The sequence below is a fragment of the Dysidea avara genome, chromosome 3 (genome assembly GCF_963678975.1).
Source record: "Dysidea avara chromosome 3, odDysAvar1.4, whole genome shotgun sequence".
Classification (NCBI taxonomy): domain Eukaryota; kingdom Metazoa; phylum Porifera; class Demospongiae; order Dictyoceratida; family Dysideidae; genus Dysidea; species Dysidea avara.
The window spans coordinates 44,376,723-44,390,721 of NC_089274.1; the positions used below are offsets into that span (position 1 = coordinate 44,376,723).

General features: G+C 37.5%; 1 protein-coding gene across 1 annotated transcript; it reads right to left on the bottom strand.

Moving 5' to 3' along the window:
• Positions 1-711: 711 nt before the first annotated feature.
• On the bottom strand, positions 712-13,271 carry LOC136251174 (eukaryotic translation initiation factor 3 subunit D-like). The gene is made up of 15 exons (XM_066043567.1): positions 13,097-13,271; positions 13,004-13,049; positions 12,108-12,244; positions 11,861-11,937; positions 11,659-11,725; positions 11,124-11,245; positions 10,084-10,216; positions 9,479-9,583; positions 8,473-8,521; positions 8,199-8,326; positions 7,797-7,873; positions 7,250-7,406; positions 2,851-2,990; positions 1,125-1,317; positions 712-916 (listed from the first exon to the last, which is right to left on the bottom strand). The coding sequence occupies exons 1-15, from the start codon at positions 13,217-13,219 to the stop codon at positions 827-829; spliced, it is 1,644 nt and encodes a 547-aa protein (XP_065899639.1). The 5' UTR covers positions 13,220-13,271; the 3' UTR covers positions 712-826.
• Between the last annotated feature and the right edge of the window lie 728 nt (positions 13,272-13,999).

Consider the following 13,999-nt stretch of genomic DNA (forward strand, 5'->3'; position numbering starts at 1 on the left):
GTACCCAGAGCCAGAGAAGAAGAGAAAGAAACGAAAGTTTAAGACGAATAATGGTTGGAGACTGATATTGCGGAAAGGAAAAGGTAAGTTACAAGAAAAGGCGCGAGAGAAAGAAAACATGCAGAACAAGAGAATTCGGACCAACAACAGCTGAACGGCCTAAGACGGCACGGAGACCTTATCAATGACAATGGTGAGGATACACTATCTCAAAAACCTAGCCAATCTAGCAACAAGCCAAACTTGAGACCATGCCTTGTCAAGCAAGCTATCCCTTTGATAACAAGAAAAAGTATTAAGAGACATCAGATGAGACCCAAGTATTATGCGTGGACCAAACATACCTGGGTGCCCACCAAAGCTGAAAGGAAGGAGAAAGACATTGATGTTACATCGTCCCAAGTGTAGGATCAAGCGAAAGATCATGGCACGATCACAGGCACCACTTAATGTCAAATGTGACACACAACCCCCTGTACCTTATCATCTACAACATCCCTATACTAGTACAAGCAATTGTTTGGAAGAGTTTATGTTGGAAACACCAGAACAGGATACGGATATCCAAAGTGATGAATTTTAAGGGTATATATACTGTACAACTGGTTTAAATTCTAACGTAATGATATTGCCAGATGAAAACCCACAAGTTCTACAACCTTGAATACATTCAGATTTTTATATATGTGCATATTTTAAACTTGTATCCCCTTGTAATTTATACCCCTGCATTTGTAATGCATTTTAACATTTCAGATGTAACGTACAATGCCGATTTTACATTGTATATAATGACTATTGTATTGACCACAAACATGTGTCCGTATCAATCATCTCCATCACTACTGGCATCTTCACTTCCACTATCATCGTTGTCAAATGCATCCTTTGGTACTTTGTAGATACGCATGATTGGCTAAAACGACAAAAATGTACAATGTATACCATAATAGGATTTAGACCACAGCATATAACAAGACTTGCACACTACTAAATATTTGTGTTTCAAAGTGCATCAGTTGTATAAACATTGGTTTTAGTGATTATGATCAAGTTAAGGGATAGACAATTATATGTATTCATCTCAACAATGTTATTAGTTGAATACCACAAACCGCTTATACCTTATTAGGGTCTTTTAAGATCAGATATTTTCCTTGTTCCTTCTTCAAGAATATGTCAATCAGAGTCATCAAGATGCCCCAGGCATTGCTCATGTTCAAGTTAATCTGTTCGGCTAATTCTCGTGGTTTAAACTGTTGTACTCCCAACACTTCATGACTGGATGAGTCATTAGGACGCTCCCGGGACACGTAGCTGAATAAGGAATAAGAACACCAATAACACCTGAGTTACCACGCACACAGTCATTAATACTTGTGGTGTGCTGTAACAGTTTACAGCCAGTTGCTAGCATTATTCAAACAAATGGGCCATATAAATATCATAAGTGTTAACAATTCCAAAGCCAGTTAGCAGGCCATCAAACACTCATTCATTCTAGCATGGTAAAGCCTTACAAGTAACAGCAGTATTGTATCACAACTGGGTAATTTTTTGAGATTGTTGGTACAACATGTTCTGTAATAACAAGGGTTCTCATGCACAAAATATGTTTACAGTATAAACCATTTTAGTTACAGTTTTTTAAATGAGTACATGAAATCATATACTTGGGTTGGGTTGGGTGATATCAAATTCACTGTGTTAGATTATTGGAATAATGTGCTACTTTGCTTGAAATACTATACTTTTTACAAGTTAATCTAATGGCTAAAATTACATCTGGTGAGTGACATTAATCAACCATAGTATACCTGAGGCTAATTTAGCCAAAATCTTTTGTTTCTTGGGCCCAACCGACCCTTTACTTTGCAGTGCAAAATATTTATGTTCACATGTGATCACCTTGCAAGTAGATACAATGCCATGAAGAGGATGCAAGTTACCTTTTATGCTCATCACAAAGTAAAGAACACTCAATATTTCACCACGTAGCTGTCTATTGACAAGTGGTACAGCAATCATAATGTAGCTTAGCTACACTGTACCGTTTTGACTTGCAACAGCTAGCAAAAATAAATTTTAATTTTACCGACCTACCATTCTTGTACTTGGCTGAGTTTAGCCCAAGAAACAAAAGATTTAAGTTTAAGAGGATTGGATCTGCCTGGTGGTAGCTATGGTTGCCTGGGCATGTCATCAGTAAGTTTTTTGGGGCTATCACTAAGAAGGTAACAAACTCTTAACTCCTTGTAAGTATCCTAAATGTTGTAACACCACTATCCTTCCAAAAAATCTACATATGCTGACACTGTTCCATTGAGTTGCTATCACTCAATACATAACACAGCTAGGAACAGTATTCACCCTTCCATGTACAATAACAAGCATAGTGATACAGTTTTTAATGGATACGATGACCAATTTCCAATGGCTCAGATAACAAAGTTGTGGCATGCTATTTTGGGATAAGACAAGCAAATAGTACTTGACTTGGTTTCCCACATGATTGGTTTATGTGTGCCACAAGTTGTGAATGGACTGTTATATTTCAGATAGTCTCAAATGTACGTCAGCTAAAAATTCAAGAACATCATAACCAGATGATAAATATTGGCCAAACAATGATCTAACAGGGGCAGTACAGAAAACACGACAGTATAAAACTGAAGCTATACAAGATTACTATTGTGTAAAGGGGTACATGACAAGATGTAAAAATTTTAGCAATAAGTGTGATTCTGTGTCGTGACATTTATGTAGTTGTATAGTTTAGAATACGATTGTGTTCTCACTGTTAACACATTACTCAACATTTTAAAACAAGTATGTACTACATTTACTCACCCAAACTTGATGAAGGCTGATCCAGCTAAGATGGCACTGATAGTCCACTTGGCTACCTTAAAGCCATTGTTCTTTATCTCTGTAGCCAGCACTGCTCCTTTCTGAGAGTCCAGTTTCTTACGCCAGTCCATGCTAGCAGTCTGTGATACACAATATCATATTATTACTATTAGGGACGTACAATACACAGTGCTATCTCATGATACTCTTGAGTATCGGGACATGACTAAAATGCGGAACAGACTGGAAAAACGGATTTGCAAACGGACTGGCTCAAACAGGCCTAAAGCGTGGATTTACCAGTATAGCTTATGCATAACATAGCATCCTTAAAACATTACTACGCACAACAAAGGTCTTACAAAAGCTTTTGAATGTGATTTTACAGCACGTTCGAGCCAACAACAAGCCCTGCGCTTAAAACTACAGTTTAATAAACTCAGGCACGGGTGAAATTTTTGCTATCAGCACTGTAAACATCATTGACAGCATTGTAGTCACACCATGAAGAATGCGCTTTTAATTCAGCACAAAAAACGAAGTTCAAGAGCTGTTTTAAGTACAGTGCTTAATATCGACTGAACCAAGCTTCGAGACAATATTCAGAGGTTTATTTACTGTCAATGCAGCATCTGATATTGTTTTGGAGTGGGTAACTGTGATAAATAGATGTTAGGGGTAAGTTTTTTTCCAGTCCATTCCGTGTTTTAGTCATATCCTGAGTATCGTGTGTGTATCGATATCTTGATTTTAGAAACTTTAATAAAGGGCTGGATTTGTGAACATATGCAAGTTTTGTCTTTAAACAGTACCAATGACAGTTTTTATTTTTGAACTATGAAAATTTTATACAGTACAACATACATGTTGCTTTCAGGATACTTTGATGACAACTTTGTGACCTATAGAACAATTGCAATGCTAACAATGTCACATTAAATTTTTAGTGACCTCAGAAGAATCAGTCCATTTTAAAAATAAATGAGAGCAAAGCCAGGTCAGGCAGGCATTTAAGGATGTATACCAGATGATATGGTTGTACAAAAGTTCAATAAGGAAGGATATAGTGGCTTATTAGACAAATATCACTCCTTTTACAGAATGCTGACTAATCCATGGCCGAAGACCATGAAGAGAGTGATATTATTGACTGAAAAAGATGACTAAGCAGTTCCAATGAATACTTTAATGACTAAACTCTCTATTAATCACACCCACCTTATGGCGGAGTAAACTAATAACTTATGTGCTGAGTACAATTTTAACTTTTTTTTTGCGTTTAATAATATACTGTGGTTACTAATACTCTGAAGCCCTCATCCAGATAAACGATTCCTTCATGGAATATTACGTGACAGTTACGAAATAATGGAAAATGTTTTGTCTCAATAGCTCGTTACTTGCTTGAGTTGTAAAGAATGGAATAAGACAATCTGTAACACTGAAGATATGCACAAGCTACTTTCCTAAGATATGGCAACTTAGAAGTAGTATCAACTTAGTAGTATTACGCACTCTCAGTTAGTGTAGCAGAGATAGGATTGCATATACATTATATGTGCCGTGTGGGTGTTGTGATATAGTTACCAAGTAGACATCCGTATGGGCTGACTAATAGTCCCATTTGTGACCCTGCTGAAAAACCTGACTGTAGTGATAGTGCCCAATAAGTACACACATGCACGCACGCACGCACAGTCATTTGTGTGTATATGCACCATATACACTGTAGGAATCGCTTCTCGGCCTATCTGACTAAGATCAAGTAGAAAGTAGACATTGTGTATGCTGATTGTAGGTGCATGTGCTACGTATGTTGTTAAATGAGCTTTAATAAGTTGACCATGTTGTACTTTGTACATGAGCTCATGGACATCACTGACTTAAGCTCTACTAACCAGATAAGGTGGAGTTCACATTGTGGGTTGTTGTTCGAATACAAGGATCTGCACTATTTTAAATACCTGAAGGATGATATGTAATCTAGCCCTTGGTGATTTTGTAACATCCTGAGGGCGTCTAAATAGAACAGATCTGAGGATTCGAACGATAAAGTCTTGTTAACTAGGTAAAGTTGTAGTGAAGTTTTGTAAGGTTACGCTATATGTAAACTATAGAAACAAGGGCAAAAACAATGCAGACAATGAAATTACCTTAAGTTTACCATAGCAACAATGAATATCCATAGCAACAGCACATATGGTGTATATCAGCTTGGAAGGAGTGGGTTGTATATCGGTAGACTGTGGTGATCAAACAAAGTGACACTGCTCACCAGTTGCTGGTAAAAGTGGATATATAGCATTGGTTATAGAAACTTGTTGCAGAAATAAGCAAAAAGATGGAAATCATTACCCACCAGACACTGTTTACCACATTTGTTGTGGTCTTGGGTGAGCTTTTCGTTATGCAGGAGTACTGACATACGTAGATACATTTTTTTCCAAGTTCAAAGATACACTAGAAGCTTACATGAAGCAATGTAAAGCCACTGGAGCATATGAAAAAAAGAAAGCTAATACAATATCTGAAGAGATAGAGGATATATTGTGGGAAAATAGGTTACCTGGGAATTCTAATCCTCAAGTGCTGCTGGATATGACGGTGCACTATTTGGAATATTACTTTGTTATTAGAAGTGGAACGAATTTCAATGAAACAACGATGCTTTCATTATTATCCCTCACAGTTAACTCTTGTTGAGAATCCAGGGACTCGTCCATACAGTATCTCCACTACAAGGAAGATGTATCCAGTTACAGGTAGCTACTACATGGTATCATTCTTGTGCTGTACCCACTGGGAACAACTGTGAAAAGATTGTGCCAGAAGGCTGGCATGTCAGGATATTTACAAATCGTTCACTATGTGTCACAGCTACTACCAGGCTGTTTGACAATAACGTTGATGAGCAGTTGATAGTCGCCTTGTCATGCCATACCCAATGCATGCACAGGTGTTGTCTCACCTCCATGAAGCTCCTCGAGCCTCCACACACACTGAACAAAGAGCACACTTTACAGTGTAATGGCCAGGCATTGGCTCATGATATAGATCAAGTAATATTGGTTTGCAAGCAATGTCAATACCATTTACCATCACACACAAAGAAACCAATCTATATGAAGTCCACACCTTCAAGGCTGTTTCAGGAGATAGCTGAAACAGAGTAGAGTTGTTGCAGACTGGTAACTTAGTGAGGCAAAGGCAGCCACAAAATCTGCAGCTACTATTGAATCATGTAGAAGATACTATAATACAACAGCTCATCCCCTACCCAAGATAAGTATGGACACTAATGAGTACAGAACCACCAAACCCAGATGAAGGCCAACTCGAAGTAAGCACTATCAAATAGTGTTGCACTAACTATCAGATCGGTTACTAGAAAAAACTATATATTGGTTGTGTTTATTGTATTGGATCGGCATCATGATGAAAAAAGCAGCAGATACATATATTACGCATGTATTTACAAATGCATCGCGTAGCATTTTCCTGTATTACAATGTTGTTATCACACTGCTAGCTGTTGTTATAGCAAAACTGCTGCTATAAACAAGCTAAATTGATCCTTTACAATCAAATATTTAGTAAAAATTACTACAAGATAGACATACGTACTGTGCTATATCGGATCGGCTATGTTTATTGGCTTGAAAATATTGGTTATCGGAATATTGGCAAAATCTCATATTGGTGCAACACTACAGTATCAAAAAGATTTCGTGTTAATTACATAACTTACATTCCTTTAATTGCTGAAAAGAACATCTAAACCAGTGTTATAGATTGTAAGGCTCCCTGGATTTGGCTGTGTTAATTTTCCCTGGTGGATCTTTGTCTTGTATTTTGTACAGTGAGCTCTTAATCATGTGAGTAGCTAAGTCTCCAATGGATCGTGTATGTTGAAATCAAACCACCGGGGTTGAATGGGGTTGATTAAACCGATGGATTTAGCATAAGAAATACTTTCAATTGGCACATATATTTAAGCATTACTTTCCTGAAATAGTCTCTGTACAAACCCTTATGGCTCACGTGAACGTGTCGGACCTCCTCTGCACCAAACCAAGCTATGGGATATCTATGGAATAGTGACAGCCATAGGTCCACAGGGACAACATCAAGACTTCAAGAGGCACCATACTCATCAGAAATCATAGATTCGTAAGAAGACAGGGTACCAGCTGTACTGTACTGTGTTGGGTTTATTAGTCTTTAGATAAAGCTTTCCCAAAAAGCTTGGGTGGGGAAGATGTAGAAATTGTGTATGCTGATTGTAGGTGCATGCGCTATGTTGTTAAATGAGCTTTAATAAGAAGTTTACCAAGTTGTTTTGATCAGTAACATATACACAATAATAAATCACAATGGCACTACTACACACCACACTCACCTTGGAGTCCCATTCATTACAGGCCTTTATATTAATGAACACATCTCCTTGTTCCCCTCTCAACACAGCATCATGTTCACATCGTGCCACTAAAGTGACACCCTCTATCCTCTCTCCATCTTTAACTTCAGCGTCACGTAACTTCCACTTACGATATCTACAACAACACCATATTCAGTGATGATGATGACGTGTGTAATGCAACTTAACACTTACATCATGAGTTGATCACACAATTAAATAGGAGAGCAAATTTGATTGAATTAACACCTGTGTACTCTATAGTGAGAACTGTTGATTGGCGTTAATAAGGTCAAGCTCTTATTCTGGGAACAAACTGAGGCAGTAATGTTTCCAGTCAGATGCTCTATCACATACAAATATTATATTGAAATCCTGTATTACAGGCATTGTACTTAACACAGGCTGTGAATGGCTAGTTTGGCTATTACATTGTTACAATAGACATACAGGTTGTAACATTACAGGCTGTACAGTTCTACAGGTTGAGATGCATATTATCTGTTAACATTATGTTGTCCCTCACCTGTAGACGACTGAAGCAACTTCCTCATCTTCATCAGCAAATGGGTTAGGATGTTTAGCATGGTACTTCTGATCACCCTGTAGAGAAGTGTTGATGTGTGGTTGATAGTAAACAGCACGTACACAGTCCCTGCTAGCATTTAAAGCAATTCACTTTGAATAACCTACAGTAGTGAACTAAAAAGTTGGCATGCGCCATTTCAGGGTGACAAAATACGTACAGTGACCTTTAAACCTTAACTGCTTTCATTTCAGCTAAATGTGTAGGTGGATGGAGCATACAGGAAACACTACTTCATTAGGTCATTGTTGGAATGTAATACACAAAAAAATATTCAGCATGTGTGTAAATTAAAATTACTTTTGATGTTGAATTGTACAATTACACAATACATCCACTTACCCGTTTCAAGACTTGTTGTGAGAAGTTTTGGTTGATGAAGGTTGCCTCCATAGCAAGGTCTGTGGGTGAGTTCATTCCCTCCTCATCTTGTGGAGGCTCCACTGCTGTCTCACTAACTGTGATGAAGTCTATGGAAAGTACAACATGTGTGTATGACAAACTGATATTGTAACTTGTATTACTAGAATTAATATACAGAGCAACACTTGTATGTTGACACCAGACAGACAGACAGACAGACAAACAAACAGATAAACACACACTAATAAATTACCAAATTGTGACTTGTCCCTTTTATCAAAAAATATACAATGTCCAACACGCTGTGGAAAGAACAACACTGTTACAATACAATACGTGGTAGTAAGGTATGAATTGAATTATGGTGAACCACCAACGGTATACAGTAGTTCACATGGTACTTGAAACTTGTCTATGTAATTATATAAACAAACTAGGGTTGAGGTGGTATGAGAACTATGCTGACCATGATGTTAATATGAATAACTGTATGGACTTATAATTAGTTCCACACATTCCTTCCATTGTTTAAAGACGTTAATCAAGCATCATAGCCCTATGACATATAGCTCATGTGATTGCACAATCAAACATGGAGCTTAAAGGGGCAATGTGCTGTTTACATGTTGTATTATGTTTTGATGTATGGAAGCCACCCAACACTTCTCCAAGACCAGCTGGTTGTATTGTGTATTTTGTCACATTCATGTTGCAGGTGGTAAAGTACAAGCATCACATGATTTTATTGGGCCCCAAAATAATCAAATGTTGTAAACAGCACATTGCCCCTTCAATATCAATATTATGAAGTCCTTTTGTCACATTCACAAGAAGTACATATAATGTAGTGTTTGTTTATTAGCTAGGAGAGCCACACAAGTGTTAGGTGGTTGAAGGTAACCATAACTAATCTGATACTAAGGTGTCGAGGGTTGAATGGGCTTTTTCTTTGATCATGAGATGTTTGATGATGCGTGACCACCCTCCTCTGAATAATATTATCTACTCATTTTTAAAACACCTGACAGTGCTGTACGTGTGTCATTTTACACATAGGTAAGAGTTGAATTGTACTAAACATCATAAGTAGGAAGATGGTTAGTTTTCACAACTCTAAAACACTGTCAGAACTTTTTGCTATTCACTAACTAAATACTCTAATAGAACACACACTAGTATCCAGTGAACATACACTTTCCTTTCTCCACACAAATGATCACATATGGTAACCTGTCATGGTATCACAATAATTTACTAACCTGTACGATAATATCCCAGGAGTATGCTGATCGAGGACTAGTCATTAGTGTGGCTAGAATGGCATCTGTAGCAAACACATTACAACCCTTGTTCTCTTTAGCAATCTAGTCATGAGGAAAGGAACAAACAATACAAACCAATACTAGTAAGAGTATGTGATGAGTACACTATATAATCTGTTATATTTTGTAGTGATTAGTGATACAACATATCTGTATCTAATAGATACGCTGATATCACTACATTTGTAATATGGTATGATATAATAAGCCTTTGTAAAAACTATATAGTTTAATTGAGTGCAAGGGAAACCGATAAAAATTTCATTGCTGCTAAGTACCATCTATTGCTCCATTGCACTGTCATATTGTACAGGTAACAAGCTTATGAAGTCCAAGAAACCAGTAAAAAACCCAGCTACACTGCTAAATTGCAAAAATTTCAGTATGTAAACACGCATATCATATTATTGGTACCAAGATGTGGTGTGTTGTTGGTGTGTGAATATGCATGAAAATTATTGATTGTGTGTGCAGCATGTAAGTGCGTGTGTGCATGCATGCATGCGTACGTGCGTGTTGCATACTACACACACTAGAGATACCTTCTCAATATAAGGATCATCAGTAGTGGTGACTTTATGAAAGACTCTCTTAAACTTCTGCAATGGGGCTGTATTCTTCACTGTGACTTTATCAAACTGTCTATTGTAGTACTCCAGAGTGCCACACTCGTAACTAAACAAATAAAAAAAGATCTTAGTATATTATTGTAATAATTAAGGCTCATATATTGATAGCACAATTACTCTCAAGCACAGATGTGTAAATTTGACAGATGAACTAATTTTAGGATTTTTGTGGTTATATTTTTGAGGATCACTTGTTTTATATGTAACAACCAGTTAATCTTGATCGCTACAAAACTTAGAGGATGAAATTATTGTAGACTGCAGAACAACTGAGTAGTCCATGTACATATATACTACAAATGAGTGTAATGAACTATACACAAAATGTTGAATTCAGTGGCACACTACACACACACAGACATATGCATAACCATGACATCGCTGATATCTATCATAATCCTCGATTACCATGCTGTAGCTTGTGCATTAGTTTAACAGTTTAAATAGGCACTTCAAAGTCAATGTGAACCTTATAATAATATACTCTTGGTGTTGACATAGATGCCAAAAATGCCTGCCACAACAAGCTAACTATGTATATATCTCTGTTGTTTCCTATAACTGTAATAACTGTTCATTCTTTCATACTGGCAGTCACCTTAGAACAACAAAAATACTTTTGAAACAGAATAACAACATTTGTGATTTCTTCTACTCATTATTAAATGTTTTTGCTTCAGTGTAAAGCAAATGGAACAGATTGGAAATGAGAACCTTTTTTTGTCTGCTGCTGTATGCTAAACACCAGGTATAAACTGGTAATGTGTGTAAAGTTTTTTGTCCACGGAAACAAGTAATTATAAAGGGCACATTGGACATTAAACCAGGCATTGCATACAAACACAGACACACTATATACACAATATGCCAATATTGTGCATGCACTATTCTATACAAAAAAAACAACAACACGCAGTTACAATATAATAATAACGGAGGACTATACTACTCACAGATCTTCAGGAGCAGCAGACATGGGAAAATTGAGCTTGCCAAGTCGAGAGAATTCAATCTCTTCCTCAACTGGCCAACTGGAGCTCACCGTTACTGATGGGTTACGTTGTTTTATCTGACTCTAGTGACAAGAATAGAAGAGACCAAATCACATGTGCTGAAGGTTCTCGGTGTAGAACACGTCAAGCAAGGAATAAGGGAAACCACCAAATAACTGTTCTGAATCCAAACAAATTTTATTTCAAATATGTACAGTAGAATATGTACAATATTACTATAAATATCTCTGACCAAATAAAGCATGTCTCCAGGTTTCCTACCTCCTCCTAGATTACTGTTGAGTGGTGTATGTAAATCCCTATTCCTAGCTTACCACCATAGAATTGTGGTACCACTATAACCATAGTGATAGAAAATAAGACCAGAAACGGATCAGCAATTTTCAAAAAAATAGTACCACAAAAAAATGTACACATGGTGACCAAGATGGATTTTGGCCAGTAACCAAGTACAATAATGTGGCATGGCTTGTACCTGTGGTGGTCTATGGAACCTCCTACCCATCTGTTTCTCAAGCTTTCTCTGTTGACGTTGCCGATCCCTAAAAAAGAACAGAAAAAAAAATTTTTTGTAGGTATTATCTGTGCATGCATACGGATTCTAGGATTACTGCTAGTTGTGATACAGTAATGGAATCATGTCACTGGACACTTACAGCCACACCATATGCTATTACCTTGCTCTTGTTTTACTGGGTTGTGTCCCTGCCAGTTTACGCTCCTCCCTCTTCTCACGATCTCGACGTATATTACGCTAAAAGATAAACAGTGACATTCAGACTTGAAATTTGGTTGATTGCTGTGTACACTGACACAATATTATTATAACCAAACACACAATAGAATTTATCAAAGTAGTATTACACAGTGCAGGTGTAATAAACATTGTCAAGTATTTTGGATTATGTATACATGAGAATTTACCTGTATCTTTTGCTTGTTTTTGTAAGTCGACACTTTCTGTGGTTTTGATGTGTCCACCAGTTGAAATTCACTGATGTCCTCGTCCAATTGATAAGTGTACAGTAGTCCTCCCTGACCATAACCTGGTTGATATCTGTCTACAGAACAAGAGCGGATATTTGTAAAGAAACTTTTATTGCCACACCATCAGCATGCAGTAGATGCATGGAATTATCACAGGATGATGTATACTATGTGCATTCTCTCTATATCAATTTTTCAGGTGAAGTTATTTTTAGAGTTGATATGGTATAACAGATTTATATTTACTGTAGTTAACAACTAAAAGCCTGCCGACTCCAAAATTAACTATCAATGAGGATGATGCAGTACTTGGCATGGCCACACTTATACTAATGGAGTTTAGTGACAAAAGTAAGTGTGCACAATAGTTAACAATCAGAACGTCAACAATCAAAACATCCTAGATGTAGGCCAAAACGGTATACTATTTGTGTGTGTCTGTTCTACATTGTCAGATGCTCACATAAAATTGTCTAGCACCAGTGTAGGCAGAGAAATTTTCTTGTAATAGCCTAGGCTTATATTGCAGGGGGATAGCACTTTTAATGTCTGAACTCCAATCTTTTCCTCTGTCAAAATAGTCAAACCCAAAACATAAGCCTCGACCACCACTATATAACTGCCAGACTCATGACTGAGCACGAGTTCTAGTATTTCATTATCAATGAGGCTTTTTTGAATCTCTACTTCAACCAAGGAGGCAAGGATATGCACCATGGTGCTTGTGCTTGTACACATGTGCAGAACAAGTAACAACTTTAGTTTATGATATAGCAGCATTGCGGGACAAGAGTAGTTGCACTCCCCAAGGACACAAAACGGATTAGTCTCACTTGCAATCCTTCTGTCCTGGTATATACTGCCAGTAAAATCAGCCACCTATAACCAATTTATAGCAAGACATAATCAGCAAGTAGGGTATTAACTTTTCCTAATCGGTCTCCTTTGGAGAATGGTTGGTAAGGAGTATCCTTAAATTGTTCCGGTACGTGAGATGGTCCCCATCCGTTCTTGTTATCGTGTATAACTGGTAGAGAGAACTTCGCCATTAGCGCCACGTGTTGAAAGGAAGAGATGAGCGAAAATATTAAGACTCTACAACTAGTAAGGTAAATGCGGGTATTTCCGGACAGCGCACAATTCCGGACACTTCGTGTATAGCACCCAAGAATGAATCAACTACAACACACTTTTCGATTTTTATAATCCCTATAAGAATAGCTATTCACAGCAGAAATTTCAAGGCAATCCGTTGTTTCGTTCCTCGGCTAGCTTGATAAAGATACCAAAGTGTCCGGAATTGTACGCTGTCCGGAAATACCCGCATTTACCTTATCCGGGAAATATTGTTCGCGCCCTGTCCGGATTGTCATCCTCGTTTTGTGGTTACAACGAAATAGCTATCTGCTGGTGCCGTGGTGAGGATTGGCATTTTGCTGTCACGTATATACTTGCTTTATGTGTCGTAATGTCTGTAATGTTATTGTAAGGAAGAACGGCTTTACAAAAACTAATCGATCACCTGAGCACTTTACTATCTCAAAGGGTAGTCACTTCCATATTGCATACCGCCAGTTGATACACATGCGATCGGAATCAAGAATTTTGATCGTCGAATTTCACCTATAAAGCCTCGACTATTGATCGTACACCGTAAATCCTAAAGTTAGTTTCTAAAGGTGCTTGATTGTCACTTTTGCGGACGTCTTGATCGCTTGATTCACTGTACAAAGCCCCTTGATCGCTTGATTGAATCTTGATTCTGGTCATAAGTGTTTCAACTGACAGTATTGAAGTGACTACCCCTTGTATCTTTAGGGTAAGTGTAT